This window comes from Dromiciops gliroides, chromosome 3 (assembly GCF_019393635.1).
Source record: "Dromiciops gliroides isolate mDroGli1 chromosome 3, mDroGli1.pri, whole genome shotgun sequence".
Lineage (NCBI taxonomy): Eukaryota > Metazoa > Chordata > Mammalia > Microbiotheria > Microbiotheriidae > Dromiciops > Dromiciops gliroides.
Genome location: NC_057863.1, coordinates 500511827 through 500530604, shown reverse-complemented (window position 1 = coordinate 500530604; position 18778 = coordinate 500511827). Strand labels below are relative to the sequence as shown.

Sequence of the window (18778 nt, the reverse complement as noted above, 5' to 3'; positions counted from 1 at the left end):
TTAAAACAGGCACAAAGGGGATAGCAGATACATCATACTTAAGAAACCCTCCAAGTCCAAATCTTTGAGAGAGACAGAAACCTGCTCTCTTATTTTCTCAGGGGGTAGAGTAGCTTAGATGTGACTTCAGGTTCCACAGAAGATTTGAGATTTTGCCCAGTTTTCTAGCTGAGAAATCAGAAATATAGGGATGTCAAGCATTTTCCCTAAGGTCACCCTGTGGGTGGTGGCTGCTCAGCTGGGATTTAGAGCCCAAGATCCTTCCCAGTTACCAGTCAGTTTCCCTAACCACTAGACCACACAGCCAATGTTTAATGTATGCTCAGCAAACCTCAAATTCCTGGATTGGAGAAATAAGATATTCCCCAAACAGAGCTCTTTTTGTGAACAATTTCAGCCCCAAATATGTATGTATGGGTACATGTATAGTGCATATTATGTACATATGTATGCAAGTGTGTACACACATACATGTACATAGATACACATGTGTGTATACACACATACACACTTATTTATATATACACATACATGTGTGTTTATGTATGTGTATATAAAATTCCAGCTGTAGGTTGGGATTCATGTTGGGAACACTGGTATTAATTAAAAGCATCTAACTTCTACAGTTTTGGCAACAAGAATAGAACACTACTAACTTGGGATTTTGTCTTGAAGTACCTTTCTTCAAAGAGCTCAATTTTCTTGGCAAATAAAATTTAGTTCATCTCATAGCATCTCTGCAAGGGATTTGTAGGCAAATACAGCCATTCTAATTTTACAACTGGCTCAGCCCAATAAGCATCACACAAATTTTTATTGAATGAAATTGCTTTGAAAGCATTGAGATACAAAAAGTTGGATGTCACAGTACCACAGCCATACAGTAAATTAGTGGCAAAGAGAGGAACAAGAAAGCAAGTCTCTTGATTTCTAATCTGGTGCATTCACTGGTAAATGATTTTTCTAATTAGTGTTAGGAATTGTAACAGAAAATCAAGTATTCTTCTTATTTGAGTAGCTTTTCAATATTTATATGTCCCTCCCTCTCTTAATTTAGACCAAAATGTACTTTGAGCCTGGAGTTCAAATCTGACTTCAGATACTTAATAACTCTGTGACCTTGGACAAGTCACTCAACCACTGTTTGCCTGTATGGCTGTGAAACAGTCTAGATATTTTCAAAGTAATTAATTACAAGAAGGTTAGACACAAGATGATAATTCTGGGGGGCTATAATAACTCTTTTTAAATTTTTTTTTTTGGTGAGGAAATTGGGGTTAAGTGACTTGCCCAGGATCACACAGCTAGTGTTAAGTGTCTGAGGTTGGATTTGAACTCAGGTCCTCCTGAATCCAGGACTGGTGCTCTATCCACTACGCCACCTCGGTGCCCCTATAATAACTCTTAAAATATATGATTTCCCCAATGGGGTTTTAAGGGCAGTGCAATACAGTGGAAAGAGCTTTGTATTTGGAATTAGAAAACATGAGTTTGAATTCTAGCCCTACCATTTACTAATGGTGTTACCACTGATGAGTCACTTCTCTGCACTTTGGTTTGCTCATCTGAAATACAAGGGGAGAAAGAATGGTTGAATTAAGTGATCCCTAAAGATCCTAAATCTGTGGGGGAAAACATACAAAGTGAAATCATAGAGCATGGAAGTTCTAAAACACAACTATTTAAGTTCCAGTAGAATGTCACGAAGTGCCTTCACTCCTGCATTTGCCTCTTGTTGGTCAAAGTGCATTTTTAAAATTAATTGATGAACCAGACAGGGAAAAGAAAAATCAAGCCAAAGCCACATCATTATGAATTATTTTTTTTTTAATCTCACACAGTTTAAAATACAATATGAAATCAGGCTACAGTATATAAAAAACTCTCTAGCAAAATGATGTGCCAGCATCAGCTACTAAAACAAATGGAAAAAAAAATCTCCCTCATAAGAAATGGTTTTTTTTGCATTTTCTTAAAAAAAAAAAACAACAATAAAACATAGACAATACATCGCTACATCTCTAAGCTACCTCAGCTCCAATTTTTAAAAAGCACCTGCTTTTCCTTTTTTTAAAATCTTGCTTTTAAAATTTCCACTTTTAAAAAATATAAATTATATGAAAATACAAGTTGGAAAATAGTCAAACACAATATAACATTTTCCCCCCAACACTTCTCAGCTTAAAAAAATTCTTATGTAAAAAAACAATGTTCAATAACTGAGGCAGTATTCTTGGTGGAGATATTCCCATTACAATATATATTTTATATTATATATGTATATGTATACATATATTTATTGTTCCTTGAAACATCTTTGGAATGTAGGCAATAGTTCAACGGATTTATATAGACCCCAACAGAGAAAGCATGCACAGCATGACCAGAGTAGAGATGGTGTGTTTTTCCACCATGAAGAAAAGGTACGTTTAATGCTACAAAAACCCAGAGTGTTCAACGCCAAAGTAAGGACAGGCAACACTGGGGGACATCCAGCGGTCCTGTTCAGAGAAGGCCCCAACCTTTGGATGCTCCTTCCAGCCCTTTTAGCCATGGAACTGGGCTAAATAGAGGGTTATCCTTCTCCTGGAGAGGAGAGGGAATAGTTGAAAAGGGCTAGTTGAGAATCTGAAGCCAAAATCCACTGACAGTACATTAGACATCTCCATAAAAGTCAGGGTGACATCAAGCTGAACCAGAATTGCCCATCCCTCCTCTAGAGTTAACGTGTTTTGTTTTAACTAAAGAAAAGCAAAAAAGGTAACAATTCAGGTACATTTCCAGTGTATAAACCATCCACCATTCATTCTGCGATGGTCTGTCTTTTGGACAGAGAGAGGGAGAACAAGAATCTGGCTAGGCCAACACAATTTTCTAGGTGAAAGCAGAAGCTGCAAATACTGAGCATGGTGGGACTAAGGAGGGGTTCGGACTGGGGGTGAAATAGCCCTCATGAAAAGCAAGGTTTATAAAGTCTAGGAACTACTAGGTGTTTCAGCATCTCTTACGTTTACTAAACAACTGTAGGAATTATGCAATTGTTTGAAAAGCAGGTATTTTCAGCCTAAATTCAAAAGGAAAAGGGCAATGAGATGAATACATGATTTTATGCCAGGTTGCAAAAAGCAAGCAAAGAGCTATTGGTAAGCCACAGATTCTTCTTTCCCCCACTATTGAAATAGGAAAAGACTGAACTGGGAAACTCAGACATTATTTCAAAGTTTTGCAACACATGCAAGTACACACACACACACACACACACACACACACACACACACACACACACACACACACACACACAGCTTTGCCAGTGACCGACAAGACAATAAAAAGTGGGGAAAAGCAACATAGTCCAACTTGTTCCACCAAAGACCTCCCTGAGCAGCCCCAAAAATCACAATGGGAGCTTTTTTTAAGGCACCTGGCACAACAGGCAAAATGCATAATGGCCTGACATAACTACTTTGTCCCCACTTCCTGTCTCCACATTAGCAAGCTTAGGACAGTCATGGATCAATCACAAAGCCCCTCTTTTGATGATCCAGGCATTGGGAGTTGACCTAAGAGGAAGTCTTCTCTCTCTTAGGATATATACCACAAGGTAGTTTGAGTATCCAATTTCTCATTGAGAGTCTAGGAAGGGCTGGCCTGGAAGTAACCCATCTTAAAAAAAAAAAAATTTTTTCCCCCATTCTCATACTGCAAGCTAAATTCAAGTCCTCCTTTCATTTTCTCCATCATCATCTCTTTTATCAGGTATCCATCAAGGTACTTATATCAACATCAGGCACTTTTTTTCTCACTAGCTGCTTATTTTCCCCCAACACCACATTTCACCCAAGATTGAGACAATGGTTCTCAAGTGCCATGCCTAGGTAAGAAAGGAATGAAAAGCACTGAACTCTTGGGGTCTGGTGGGGAGGGGGAGGGTGCTCTCACAACACACAAACTACCTTTTCTCACTAAATCCAGTCCCCTTCCATCATGCTTCCTTTATCTGCAAACCTTTCCTTTCCTCTACACCATCTATCCATCCTTACTTCTCCTATAACAAGACAACACATCCAAGAACCAGGCCCTAAGAAGGCACACACTGACTATGTGTTAACATCCCTAGTCTCAGCTGACTTCAGTTCTTTAGAGGAAAACCTCATGCTTTTTCCCCTGTGGAATTCTACACCAAGCTTTTTCCTATGCACTGCTATCTAAATTCCTGTAACTCCCCTCCTGGTTAAAACTCAACCAGCCAAAATGGCTTAATTAGAAAATTTCCAGATCTTGCCCTCTCTCCTGTGGCTTCCTTTCATACATCATCCAGTAAATTACGAATTTCTCCTTACTGAGAAATGGGGGGATAGAGGAGGAGGAAGAGAATGGAGATAACAGAAGAATTGTGTGTGATGATCCCAGCAAGGGGGAAATAGGGGTTGGGGGTGCTTAGGTGAATGGCTAGGACCTCAATGCACTTAGAACTCATTTCTCTAGATCCCATAGCTATTTCACATGCATACATCTTCAATTTCTTTGAATCTACATACATCATTGAGAACTAACAGAGAACCATCTCCAAAATCCATCCTTCCCTTCTCACTTTCTTTTCTACTACTAGGCCAGTGCTACTACAATGACTACAGTTCCAGGTTACAGCTGTGAAATACATTCAGTTAAAAGACTTAACGATTTTCTTAGTTCTACATTAAGTCCAAACCCCAAGAGTCTGCTAATGGCAAATGAGAAAATGAATGTGATGATAAGAAATATTCATGGGTGAGATTCACATGCACCGAAGAACATTTTTCCATCCCTGATACCCAAAACAGCCTTATTTTTCCTACACATACGAGTCTTAAGTTTTGGACTCCTGAACATCCATGAAAAAAACTACACTTTTCCAATGGGGTCTATATAAACAGTTTTCTTTCACTGTGACCGAATTCTCAGCCGGTATATAGAACAAACTCGCATAGAATGGCAATACTGAGAACACCTTAGAGCTTAAGACGATTTGTAAGAAAAAAAAATACTGGCACAAAATTTAATAAAATAAAATTTAAACACAAAAAAGTTTGGTCCCCTCCCCACTGAAGTCCATTTTTTGTTCCAAAAGCAGAGTAAAAGGCAAAGAGTAAAAGGGACCACAATTCTTGTGTTTTTACAAGGACCATCCCCAGAACAGAACCTTCTATCCCACCCTTTTTGCCCTCCCAGCCCTTAATTTTTTTTTTTTACCCTTTCATCAGTCTTTTGATTTCCTGAAGTGTCAGTTTCTTTTGCTTATTAATAAGGCCATAACAAAGTGGCATCTTTTCAAGGAATGTTTTTTTTTTATAAATGATTTAATATTGGACTCTCTTCCTCATTTAAACCAGGTTCTTCTGGTTTCTATGAAGACCCCCCCCCCCCACTTCCCCTTAAAAATCTGTCATTTCCTAGTTCAGAAGTCCTTCCTTGCTTTCCGTTGGTGGTCACACCAACGAGCTTCGGCTCAGCTTCCCACCCCTGAATGTAAAAACTGAGTTTCTCCTTCTGGAAAATAATAATAATAAAAAACAAAAACAAAAAAACAGAACGACAATTTAAAATCAAGAGTCCGACTGATGCAGTTGATCTTTGAAATGCTTCAGCAAAGTTCTCCCTGTTTCCTTCCATTTCTGTCACTCATCTGCATCAGGTTTGACATCTAACATGGCATGGAGTTCTTCAGGTGTGTACCCCAACAGGCTCTGCAGGTCACAGACAAAGCGATAAACGTAGCGTTTACCCGCCGTCTTGTGAATGATGTTTTTGTCATAGTAGTAACGTAGGCCACGGCTCAGCTTTTCGTAGTTCATCTTAGGCTTGTTTTTCCTTTTGCCCCATCTCCTGGCCACCTGGAAGGAGGTAGTAGAAGAAAAATAATTAGTACTGTAATTTTAATATGTGTCTGACATGTGCCATGTAACATTATAAAGAATTAGGACATTATATGTAATCAATTATATGTAATATGTATATATAATATATCCTATGTAATAAATACATAGGTAATGCATCATGAGTAACAAATACATACACACATACGTGCATGCATGCATACACACATATGTAGTAGCTCTTTTTTAGCAGTGAGGAAAAATACCCCAATATCTCAGGTGGTGCCCATCTATTGAGAAACAATTACAAAATGTGGCATATAAGAAAATGGATTGTTTCAGAAAAAATTGGGGTAAACAGTATGAACAGATGATGCAGAGTGAACTGGCCAGAACCAGGGGACCAATGAATACAGTGCCATTGTAAAGAAAAACAATTTCTGAAAGACTTGAGAACTCTGATCAGTGTAATGAATTAAAGCAGTGATTTTAGAGGCCCAAAGAAGAAACGTGCTATTCATCTCCTGACAAAGAGGTGATGGACTCAATGTTCAGAATAAGATGCTCTCTTTTGAACAGTCAATTCGGAAATTTGCTTTGTTCAACTATGAATATTTATCATAGGGGTTTCCTTTTGCCTTCTTTTTGTTTGGGAGATGGGAAAGAGAAAAAATAAATGTTTGGTTAATAAGTTTATTTTTAAAACAAATTTTATGAAAAATTATTAAAAGTGGATTTATTTGTAAAATAAAATTTTAATTTTAATTTAATTTTAAAGAAGAACTACAAAGTTAGAAGACACATTGGTAAGTTCTACTTTTTAAGGGCCAGGGAATAATCAAAGTTGGTAGATTTTTGTTTCAGTCAGCAATGAATACTGATATAGAAGAAGTAGGGAAACTAATGTAGAATCCTAAACAAGAAGTCAGGACAAAGCTTTTCAGTTAAAAAAAAAAAAACAACCCAAAAGCCAAAGCCCTGGTCTGGCATCAATTAACAGTATTTAGTCATCTCAGAAATGACTTATCTGACTCAAGGAGGTAGGCAGGTCCTGCTATCAATAGGCAAAGGTTTGAGAAAAGTCCCAAATCTTTCACATGACTCCAACAGTATCCCTTGCTTAAGATCTGAGAAGGAGAATTCTAAGGCTTCATAAACTTCACTTGAGCTCATCACTTTCTCTCTCTAGGCCTTACTTTCCCCATTTACTGAATGATGGTAGACAAGATGATCATTAAGATCTCTTCCAACTCTAGATCCCATAATGCCCAAAGGGTCAAGAATTCATATCACTGGAAAAATGGAATGTGGGATCCAGCTCAAAGCCAGTCCTTGTCCAGATTTCTTTCTCATAGTACTCTCAACATCTTCCCTTCTTACCTCATCTGGGTCAGAGAGCTTGAATTCCCAGCCATCTCCTGTCCAGCTAATAAATGACTGACAGGATTTATCTGTGAGTAACTCCAGAAGAAACTGCCACAGCTGGATTGGTCCACTGCCTAGAAACACAAATAATTGTGAAGAATTATACCAGATGCATCCCATTTTTCACAAATGCGACTGAATTACAGAGCTTTCTCTCCTCCCCTTCTACTCTCCACTCATCTCCTGTATAATACAAAGATGTACACAGTATGAATGTTATAGTTGGGTATGATTAGACTAGGTAGAAAGGCAAAGAGTTTTCTTCCAAAAACTAGCACTTAAAAACACATCAATAGCCGTATTATTTCTGATTAACCAATATCATCTATCATTAAGTAACATATATATACATACTGCTTTATCTGTCTTTTGAGATTTGCTATGACATTGCACCTTTCTCACTGTAATTCCCCCCCCCCAAAAAAAAACCAGGGGCAGCTAGGTGGCACAGTAGATAAAGCACTAGTCCTGGATTTAGGCGGACCTGAGTTCAAATCCAGCCTCAGACACTTGACACTTACTGGCTGTGTGACCCTGGGCAAGTCACTTAGCCCTCATTGCCCTGCCAAAGAAAGAAAGAAAGAAAGAGAAAAAAGAAATTAAAAAAAAAAATTAAGTCACTAGAGTTCCTTTAAAAGAATGTTAGAATGTGAAGCAGGGAGGATGGGATAAATATTTCTTTATCTTAGATTTGGCTTCCTAATTTGCAAATTGGGAGGATCTCTATCATCAAGTCACTTACTTGGGAATTAGATGTGTTTAACACCTCTTCTTCCCATCTTCAATTCCCCACCCTCTATGTATTGAGAAATATAAGAAGACATACATTCTTCGACATGACCAGTTTAGAAATTTGCTTTGCTTAACTATGCATAGTTGTCACAAAGCTTTTGTTTCTTTTTTCTTTTCTTTCCTCCTTCCCTTCCTTCCTTTCTTTTTTTCTTCCTTTCACTCCTTGTTTTCTTTCTTTCTTTCTTTCTCTTTTCATTGGAAACAGAGGGACTCATTTGCCATCTAAGTAACCCTAAATTGCTGGACTAAGAAGCATATTGGAAATTCTTCACGCATGGAGTCACTAAACTCTACCTTTAAAAACTATTCATCCCTTGTTCTGGACCTTGGGGCTGTCAGACCCTAAGGTCGGCTAGGGCTCAAACAATTTGGTGGTCTGTTTATTTTATGGTGAAAGCTGCATATCACAGCTCCGGCAATGGCTTTTTCTTTTCATTACTTTTACTGTCCTCAGTATTCACAGACTATTCTTACTGGCACTGATCGCTGTACTTGAATACAGCCATAAATGAAAAGAGTAGTACACGACCAACAGGCTTTTTTTTTTTTTATCAATGTAGGCAGTGAACCTTAGAAAAATACTATGGGCATAATATGGATAGAGGTAGAAGTCATTCCAATGATATGATGCTATACCTAGGCCAGGAATAACCTGATTTATGAAGATAAGGCTTATGGTACTTGGGTATTGAAAAGCCGGCTGTTCAATACTCCAGATCTGTTCAGTTTCAGAGTATTCCTTTGCTTCTAGAATGCTGAGATAAAATAAGCTTCTTAAAGGAGTCCATCTGCAGACTCTAGGTTTGTTCTCCACCTAATAGAGTAAGTTAGAAAGGAAGTCTCTACTACTAAGATTGGCTATCATGGGGTGGCCAAAGAAAGGTCAATTCCTCCAGGAACAGTTCTTGACAGTGGCTTATCAGACATATCATTGGTCTTCCATCAGAACCAGAACTCAAAGCTGACCATCCCTAGCTCTTCTTTCTTTCTTTTTGGGTCTTGACCATGTGATTTCATCAGTACATAGAGTTCCTCACTGAGGATATACTCTCAATCACTGTAGATGGCACCTGCCCTACAACCTACAGTCTTAGGGGACTCTAAAAGATTAAGTGACTTGTCCAAAGACCTATAGCCCATATGGGGCAAAGGAGGGCCAGGAGCCGGGTCTTCCCAATTCTGAAGCCAGCTCCTGACTCCTCTTTTTAATAATACATGACAAAACTTTAACTCCATTTGGAGATAATTTTTTCAACTGAGGAGAATGTGTTTAAATACTAGAAACTGTAATTCTTACATCCATCTTATTTGGTGAGAGAAGAATTTAGAATGCGATAAGATGAAAAAAAGTTTTCAACATAAGTCACTTTGAAGCCCACAAAAAACACCCTACAAATAAGGTAAGAAGGTTTACATAGGGTAAAAAAGACAGCCAATATCTGCCTTTGAGGAAAGTACCTAAGTCACCCTCTCTCCTTCAAAGGAGAGTCTGAGGGTTGAAATAGAATTCACAGGTACATGTAACTTTTTTTCTAGCAAAATTAATAAAAATCATTTAAATACTTCCTGATCAAGATGCCAAGCTAAAGATGAGTGATCCCAAAGCCTTCCCAGAAATATATCATCCCAGGGAGCAGAGGGAGGTGAGGAGGTCAGTCGTCCTTATTGTTTATTCTAAAGCTCTGAGCATAACATGCTGTTACAGGTCCCACCCAACTCTAACATTCTTTGCTTCTGTGATTTCTAGGGGCATAAACATCCTTAGTCTGTATGTGCTGCTGAAAAGGGTGACCGACGGGGGCCTGCAAGGGGATGTGTGAAAGCTGAGCAAAGCAATGGTTAAACAAGAAGAAGTTATCCAAACTACACCAAGGAACGCTTCCCAAAGCAGTCTGGCTTGGGAGTTTACCGACTATTTCTTATGTCACAGAATGAACCTGAAGGAAGAGGAGGAAGCCTTTGGTGGGGCCTGTGGAAACACTGTGCTACATGACAATCCATGCATCCTTACACTGTGGGCATGCCACTGGGCAGTCAGAGGTGGTCCCCATAGGTCTTTAGCAGAAACTCTCCTCCTCAGCCATGGCTTTCAAAGGGACAAGAAGTCATTGGCTTTTTTTAAAAAAGAAGTCATTTCTTTCCTCCACTCCACCATATCCTCTAAGTTTTTCATGACCACTGCGATTCTCCTCTACCTTCCAGCCTCCACTGGTCATTCTAATACTGAGTTCCAATTACCTTCAAGGTTTAGTTTAAGCCTCAGTTCCTCCAAGAAGCCTTTTCTTGTCCTACGCAATCTCACCCACATCTGAATTCATTGCCCTGACTCATTTGTTGACGTCACTCATGTGTCAATAAAGCACAGGCTGCCTGTGGCATCCTTTAGGTTCATTCTGACTTAACTCTTATATGGCTATCTAACCCCTGACAGGCTTAGCTTTTCTTCTTAACTAGATTCTAAGCTCCCAGAGGGTAAGGAATATATACCCTGAAACGACACCTTGCAGAGTATCTTATAAGGACACTGAGCCAGCTTGGCCCCAAGGAGAGATGAGAAGGTACTTGCCCTGCTTCTTTGCAAAACTGAGGCACTGTGCATGTGGAATATTTCATACAAAGTCAACTTTTTTTTCCTCCCTCTTTTTTTTCTTCCTTATAAGGAATGGCTCTCCAGGAAAGGGAATGGAATATACAGGGAAATGCAGGCAATGTTAAAAAAAATTGCCAATAAAGTTCTCTTAAACAACAACTACAAAGGTGGATAGATTGATTCAAGGCGACAAGAATTTATTTATTGCTTACTATGTGCCAGGCCCAGTGCTAAGCACCAGGGTTCAAATACAAAGAGAAAGACAGATCCTGACCTTAAGAAGCATGCATTCTAATGGAGAAAGACCACACACAAAAAGGGAGCTGAAAAGGGGGATTGGGGATTGGGGATTTACCAGCACCAGAATGGTATTCGAGTTTGAAAAATTCAAATGATTCAAATTACAAAACCAAAATGTAAAGCTTTTAGTTAAGGTGAAAGCGACAAAACACACCAGGATGGGGAAAGAGGAGGCAATGTCTACAGCCCCTAAAGCACACTATTCATATCTGGGTGGAGTGAGCAAAGTTGAGCATGACATTTGCCTGGTGCTTGCCCCAACAGAGTAAAAAAAAGGGGGATTGCAGTTCAATCTCTGTTGGCATCAAGCCAGGGAGGAAAAAGAGTGAAGGTTATTCTTGCTGGTGCTGCCAGAATCATTCATCAAGTCTTCCTGTGTGTACATGCCCTTTCCCAAGAAATGTTTGACCGCTTATATGGGTAAAATTGGGGGGAAGGGGGCAAGGGAGAGTCCTGTCTAGGCCTCCTTTCATTGAGACTTTTTCCTTGCTCAAAAAGGACTATGAAAACTTTAAGGAAAAGTTCTGCGAGTTCTGATACAATGCTTCATTTGGTTCCTTTCCCTTTTCTGCTCACTGAAGGGAGGAAAGAGGAAAACATGAAAAAGTGTTTTTACTCTCCAGAGAAAACCTATTGATCTCCGATGGGAAATTAGTTTTGGGAGAGAAACTTGTGACAGACAAAGTTCTTTGGTTGGCCTCAAGACAAATCAGTCAGGCAAGCATATTGATTGATCATTTTCTAGGTATCAGGCATTTTGTAAATGCAGAGGATACCAAAAAAGGCAAAACCATGGTCAAGATAATGATGATGTCAGCTGACTCCTCCACCCGCAAAGAGGCAGGTAGGTGGTATAGCGGATAGGCTGTTGGACTGGGAATCAGGAAGACCTAAGTTCGAATTTGACTTCAGACACTTAAACTTCTTTGACTTTTAACCAGTTTACTCAACTGCAAAATGGGGATAATAATAGCACCTATCTCCCAGGGCTGTTGTAAGGATCAAGTGAGATGATATTTGTAAAGTGCCTGGCTCAGAGTAGGTACTTAAAAAAATGCTTCCTTCTCTTCTTCCCCTAATCCCAACAGAGAACTATACCTAACCCTTGGGTGTTTGAAAAATTCAGGCTTCTTATCCTTGGCTTTTGGGAAAGTCATTGATCACCCTTAATAAAAAATATAGATTTAGTGTATTGGAAAGGGACCTCTGAGGTCATCTAGTTCCACATCTTCATTTTATAGACGAGGAAGTTAAGTGATTTGCAAGGTCACACAGGTAGCAAGTGAATTTGGATTGGAATCCAGGTCCTCTGATACCACAAGGGGGTTGGGGAGGGGGGAAAGCATAACCAGAATTCATGATTCATGACTCATTTTTAAGAGTTCAAATCCTGTGTCCTCTCTCAAAGGGAGCAATGAGGAGAAAGAATGTCAACATTCTGCCTTCTGCCAGATAATTCAGCTTAATTCAATGCAGTTCAACACAACACAAAACACATTTCTTAAGTGCCTGATAGAAGAAGCCTAGAAGGATGGGTAATTCCAACAGGGTTGCCTTGACCTTGCCTCCAGCCAAGTTGGCCCTCATAAGTACTTGATGTGTCCTTGGTAACAATGGCTAAAACCTCCTCCCATAGGACCCTCACAATATTGTGTAACAGAAGTCTTTATTTCTGTAATGGGCTATCTCTATCCCCTCAGGTCCAAGATAAAGTTAAAAAGAAAAAGAAAAAAAACCTACTTGGAAATAAATAGCTTGAATATTGTGCTTAACTGAAGATATGGGTCCTTTATTCAGGTTGGCCAAGCATCACATTGGATCATAGCACCAGGCCTCCCCAAAACAGACAATGATTACAGCGGACTCCAATTACAACCCCAGTCACAGGATATTTTAGTTGTGTTCCCTGCAGGTTAGCTCAGACTCACTCAGTTCCTAAAATTTCTTTAAATTGTAAAGTCCCCCCACCACACACTCCAGGCCTTGCTTGTGGCCTGATGACCTCTGTCCTGGGGGGAGGAGGAGGGTACTAAGAATAGTGTCAGTCATGGGAAGGGAGAAACTCACATGCTAAATGTGACTCACAATGGTGTCCCTGTCTGAAGGCCCCCATTGGCAGTCAAGAGAGTCCTTTGCCACAACTGCTCCAGAGTGTCACACATCAGGAATTCACTGGCATCACTGGGAAACTATGCTTCTCAAGTTAGAGCACAGAGCCACAACTACAGTGGGGTCCCTGTTAGAAGAAAGTCTCTGCCTAGGGGGTAGGGGTTTGGGGGGGGGATTCCAACAGCACACCACGTACACATGCATACCATTAAGCAATCCATACAACCCCCCTCACCCTACCCTGCCCCATCCCACCCTCCTTCCATCTTTTCTCTCTATTGGCTGATATTTCCTGGTTGACTTTCTATTTTCTTGGTATCTTAAAAAGTGTTCCCTTTCTAGGTGGAATGCTGGACCAAGAATCAAGAAAACCCGAGTTTTAATCCTGTCTCTACCTCCCTACTAGCCTTGTGGGCAAGTCACTCAGTCTCTCTGAGTTTCAGGATGTTCAACTATAAAATGGGCACCTGCCCTCGAGACAAGGCATGCAAAGTGGCCTAAAGACCTTTAAGTATTAGGTAAATTTACACTATTATCATTAGTGTTATTGTTATGGCTGACAATTTCCAGCTTTGACATTCCTCCTCTCTTGAGATATGGACAATGGGCTGGGCTCTGAGGGGGTTATTATTATCACTGTTATCATTATTATTATTCTCTCCTGGACTGAAAGGAAGATGGTTGGTTCAAAATTAACAACACTGATCTGAAGATGCCAAAAAGGTTCAAGTAACAGAAGCTAATGAGACTACTTTAGAACAGGAACCAAACCAACTGGCAAGCCACACTACAGATGTTTTTTCCACAGACGGGAACTTCAGGAACCTCAAATCATACAACTCCATCATCATAGGGTTAAAGATCTTGAGATGAAAGAGCCTTTAGATACCATCAAATGAGATATTTGTAAAGCACTTAGAATAGGGCTCAGCATATACTTTGCTGTTCAGTTGTTTCAGTCATGTCTGATTTCATGACCCTTTTTTTGGGTGGAGTGAGGTTTCTTGGCAGAGATACTGGAGTTTAACATTTGCTTCTTCCTGTTCATTTTACAAATGAGGAAACTGAGTTAAACAGGGTTAAATGACTTACCCAGGGTCACACAGCTGTGTGAGGCTGTGTTTGAATTCGGGTCTTCTGGACTTCAGGCCCAGCACTCTATCTACTTTACTACCTATTAGGTGCTTAATAAATGCTAGTTCTCCTCTTCCCTATCTAGTCCACAACTCTAGTTTTATAGATAAGGAAATTGAGACCCAAGGAGTGCCTTATCTATGCTTATATAGCTAGTAAATATCTGAGGTGGGATTTGAACCATGGTCCTCTAACATCATGGAAAGTGCTTTATCCACTACACCATACTTCTCATCATCAGGCCTTGGAAACTCTGATAATGCTTTAAATCCTTCCTTTACCAGCCCAAAGCAAAAGGTACATTACATATTCTGATCACTTGAGAGATCCTAAAGATCTTGAAATATTCATCTTTTCTTTTCACCTTGATGCTGCCTCAGTGGTGATTGTTCTGCAGTTAGGAAAATAGAAACCCTCATATAAAGATGAGGAGATCGGATAAAGAGGTATCACCATCATCAAGCAGGTTCTTTTTCTTTTTTCTTCTTCTTCTTTTTTTTTTTTTTTTGGTGAGACAATTGGGGTTAAGTGACTTGCCCAGGGTCACACAGCTAGTAAGTGTCAAGTTTCTGAGGCTGGATTTGAACTCAGGTCCTCCTGACTCCAGGGCTGGTGCTTTATCCACTAGCTGTCCCATCAAGCAGGTTTTGATAACATTTTCCCCCCACTAACCCACAGCTTTTCTTAAGATCTCCTCTCTGCTTTCTTGGTAAAGTTGATTCCTGCAAATCCAGTAGAAGACTGAGATGGATCTGGATCAGTAAAGCAGAACTGGCCCCAGAGCCCACAAGGCTCATTTGATCTGTTTCTGACTAACTTACAAGAGCTCACTTCCATATAGATAGAAATCTCAGACTTGGAGAAAGCCAAATGTTCATAATGAGGAGATATGTCTCAAGATGTCTCTTGGAGGAAGAACTGTCATCTCAAATATGAAAACTGTTTGTCGCTGTAAAAAGGGTAAGATGGGTGAAATGAAAGACCCAAGCACCTTGCTTCTCTCTCTCTCCAGAGAAAGGAGAATTAGGACTCCTAAATCTTATCTCACCACTATTCTTGCAGGAGTACAAGGTTCCACACCTTGTTGACAACTGGGGGTTAAATCGCTGCTCTGTTGATGAGTTAAGCTGCGTTAAAGGCCTCTGTGCAGGGAGGGCACCACATTTTATTTTAACCTATGAAACTCTCATGGTTGGTCAGCCTTGCACAAGGGCTGACTCCTCTGTGATCAGTACACATCTGGCAGGTGGCCCTAAAACAGAGAAACAGTCTTTTCTGGCCCCTCCCTTCTAGCCAGATGTCTCAACCCACAGTCAAACAATGATAGCAAAAACAGAACACTCAGATCTAGAAATTACCCCATCTGCTCACAAGGCATCCTTTGGCACAATTGCACATCTACTCCATTCCTTAGGCAGCAGGAATTCTCATGTCTGAATGTCTGTTCTCCCCTTTACCAACTCCCTGTCTATAAATTATAGGACCTGAGAACTCCTTTCCTCCATGAAGTTCTTTCAGACTGAGCAGAAAAGATTGGATGGTGCTCACTGACCCAGCTCCATCTTGCCCAATTTTAAGATGATGCTCATGCGAAACATTCTGCCTGGCTGCCTTCCTGTCTACAGGAAAGGGTACATAACTCAAGCTAAGGTACTGCCACCTAAATGGTGAGCCAAACTACATCTGAGGAAGGGAAAGGAAAGTCTCTGTTATTTTCAATTGGTCCCCATGGTTACCCTCCCTAAACCAAAAATGACCTTGATTACAATTCCTTTCAAAAACAAACGTTTATTCAGTATTAACATAGGTTATAGATAGACAGACAGACATATACACACGTGTGTATATGTAAATATGTGTATATGTATATATTATATATGTATAATTTTATCTTATATACAAATACACATATATATTCTCTCTATACATATATATATTTATGTGTGTTTATTTATGTATATGTATACATAAATAATACATGCATTTGTCTCCCCATTAGAATGTAAGCTCAGTGTGAGTTGAGATTGTTTCTTTCTCTGTACTAATCTCCCTAGCTTCTAGCACAGAGCTTAACACATGGTAGAATGTTAATAAATCTTTGCTAACTGTCTGATTGTTTAAAAGGTACCTAAATGCTGGAGATGCAAGGATAGAAAATGATATAGATCATGTCCTCAAGGAGCTAACAGTCTAATAAGGAGAGATAAGACATATATACCAATAAATATGAAATAAAGAGGAATGTACTAAAAGCAGAGAACTAGGCAAGTGGCTATAAAAAATTGAAAGAAGGAGTTATTCTTTCTGGCACGGGCAGTTAGGGAAGGCTTCATGGGAAAAGTGGTGCCTGAGGTGGGCAAAGAAGAGCCGGCCTTTCATGGGCAGAGCCCAGCACATGAGCATGTTCCTAGACTTGGGGTCATAGGGCATTAGCTCTGGAGCAAGCTCAGCTCTCCACTGTTTTTGTGTCAAGGATGGCTTTAGCAGTCTAGTGAAGTCTATGGTTGCCTACAATGATAATTAAAGAAAAGGCTAAATTTCAGTTAGTGAAAGTAAAGGTATAATCATTTGGGCTTTTGCCCCCCACCAAAGTTCACAGACTTAGAATCTATACCTAGCCCCCATAAGGGTCTATAGACCACAGGTTAAGAACATTTGCTCTAGATAGAGTGAGGAAGGGACTTTAGAAGCTATCACAGTCTGAAACCCTTTAATTTTACAGTTGAGGGAACTGAGGCCTACGAAAGTTAAGGGACTTGCTGAAGATCACAGATGTACTAAGTGCCAGAGGCAGAACTTGAACCTAGGTTCTCTGACTCCAGAATCATTCTGGGGGCTTTTTCTATGGGGGAGGAGGGGTTGTTTATTTGTTTCCCACTCTACCATACTGCCAGCTTAAATGAAGCAGAGACAGAAGACAGCAGGACAAAAACAAGGAAAAATGAACTCACAGTCCACTTTGGCACATGATAGCAAGTAATATAAAATAAGGTTAGAAAAAAAAATAGTTTGGAGACAGATTCTAGAGCTTGGGTGGCTCCCCTAATCCTTAAGAATAGGGTTTCTAGGGGCAGCTAGGTGGCACAGTGGGTAAAGCACCGGCCCTGGATTCAGAAGTACCTGAGTTCAAATCTAGCCTCAGACACTTGACACTTACTAGCTGGGCAAGTCACTTAACCCCCATTGCCATGCCAAAAAAAAAAAAAAAAAGAATAGGGTTTCTATTTTATCCTATAAGCAACTGAAGGACTTTGAGCAGGGAGATGCCTGGCCAGTTCTGTGTAAGAACTACATGAAGGATGGCTTGGCTTGGAGAGGGAAGAGACTGGAGGAAGGGAACCCATCAGGAGGCTCCCACTGGAAGGCGATGAGGACCTAATCCAGGATGGTGGCTCTTAGATAATACATGTGAGAGACATTGCAGAGGTAGAATCAACAAGATTGGGTAACAGACTAGATGTGGGGGAGGACGGGGAGAAAAGAGACAAAGACGTCTCCAAGATCTGACTGGAAAGAAATAGGAAAGATAAAAGGAGAAGGTTTTAAGTGGAGGAGGGGGATTTATGAATGCAGTTTTGACATGTTAAGTTTTCAACATGTTAAGTTTTCGGTGATAGCAGGATGCGGTGTTCTGGTGAGGGAGTGCAGGGCTAAATAGACAAATCTGGAAGTTAGCTGTATGGAGTCGATAATTGAAGCCAGGTGAACGGATGAGATCACCAACAGAGCAAATGTGGAGAGAGGAGGCCAAGGATAGAGGGCTTGGGGGACACTCCTAGTTAAGCGATTAAAGAAGGAAGGTGAACTACCAGAGGAGATTAAGTAAACTAAGGACTAGTCAGAGATATAGAAGAAGTATTTGGAGAAAGCAGGACCAAGGGAGGAGAGAGTATCAGTCAGTTAATAAACATTTATTAAGCACCTACTATGTGCCAGGCACTGAGCAAAGCTCTGGGACCACACAAAAAAGTAAAAGACAATCTCTGCTCTCAAGGAGCTCACAGTCTAAGGGAAATGATGTGAAAACAATTATGTACAAAACAAATTCTAAATAGGATATTTTGAAGATAACCAACAGAGGGACTAGAAAGAAGGGGGATCAGGAAAAACTTCCTCAGGAATAGAGTATACAGTATGTAGTGTTGGATGTTACAGAAATATCAAGGAGAATGAGGACTAAAATGTGGCCAGTGGATATCGCAATTAAGAATTCTTGAATGGTCCTTGAGATAGCCCTTTCCATTGATAGAATAGTGAGTGGGTGGTAGAGTGGAGGCTATTAATTAGATTACTACTCTTTTCAGAAGTTTAATATGAGAGAGAAGAGAGATAGAAGATAATGGTTGGATGGTAACAGGATCAAAAGGTTTTAAAATAAAGGAGACCTGAGTATATTTGAAGACATGATAAAAGAGGGGATGTAATCAATACAGAAAGCTCCCAGGAAAAAAGGAAGGGTGTAAGAATCAATAATCCAAGAAGTATTATCTGTATATGACACAAATTCCATCCACTAATTGTTTTTATTCTACTGTATACATTTAAAATGAGTTTCCATATAGGCTGTCTGTGTTAG

At 40.0% G+C, this 18778-nt stretch overlaps 1 protein-coding gene across 4 annotated transcripts in view; it reads right to left on the bottom strand.

Moving 5' to 3' along the window:
- Positions 1-2138: 2138 nt before the first annotated feature.
- Positions 2139-18778, bottom strand: part of ETS1 (ETS proto-oncogene 1, transcription factor) — a 194462-nt gene continuing 177822 nt past the window's right edge. For 3 of the 4 annotated variants that reach the window (XM_043994315.1, XM_043994317.1, XM_043994316.1), the window contains 2 exons: positions 7233-7351; positions 2139-5870 (listed from right to left, as the gene is read on the bottom strand). In XM_043994315.1, the coding sequence (XP_043850250.1) occupies positions 5655-5870; positions 7233-7351 (335 nt within the window). In that variant the 3' untranslated portion in view covers positions 2139-5654. The remainder of the gene's footprint in view (positions 5871-7232; positions 7352-18778) is intronic. The other variant, XM_043994318.1, reaches the window with a different exon arrangement.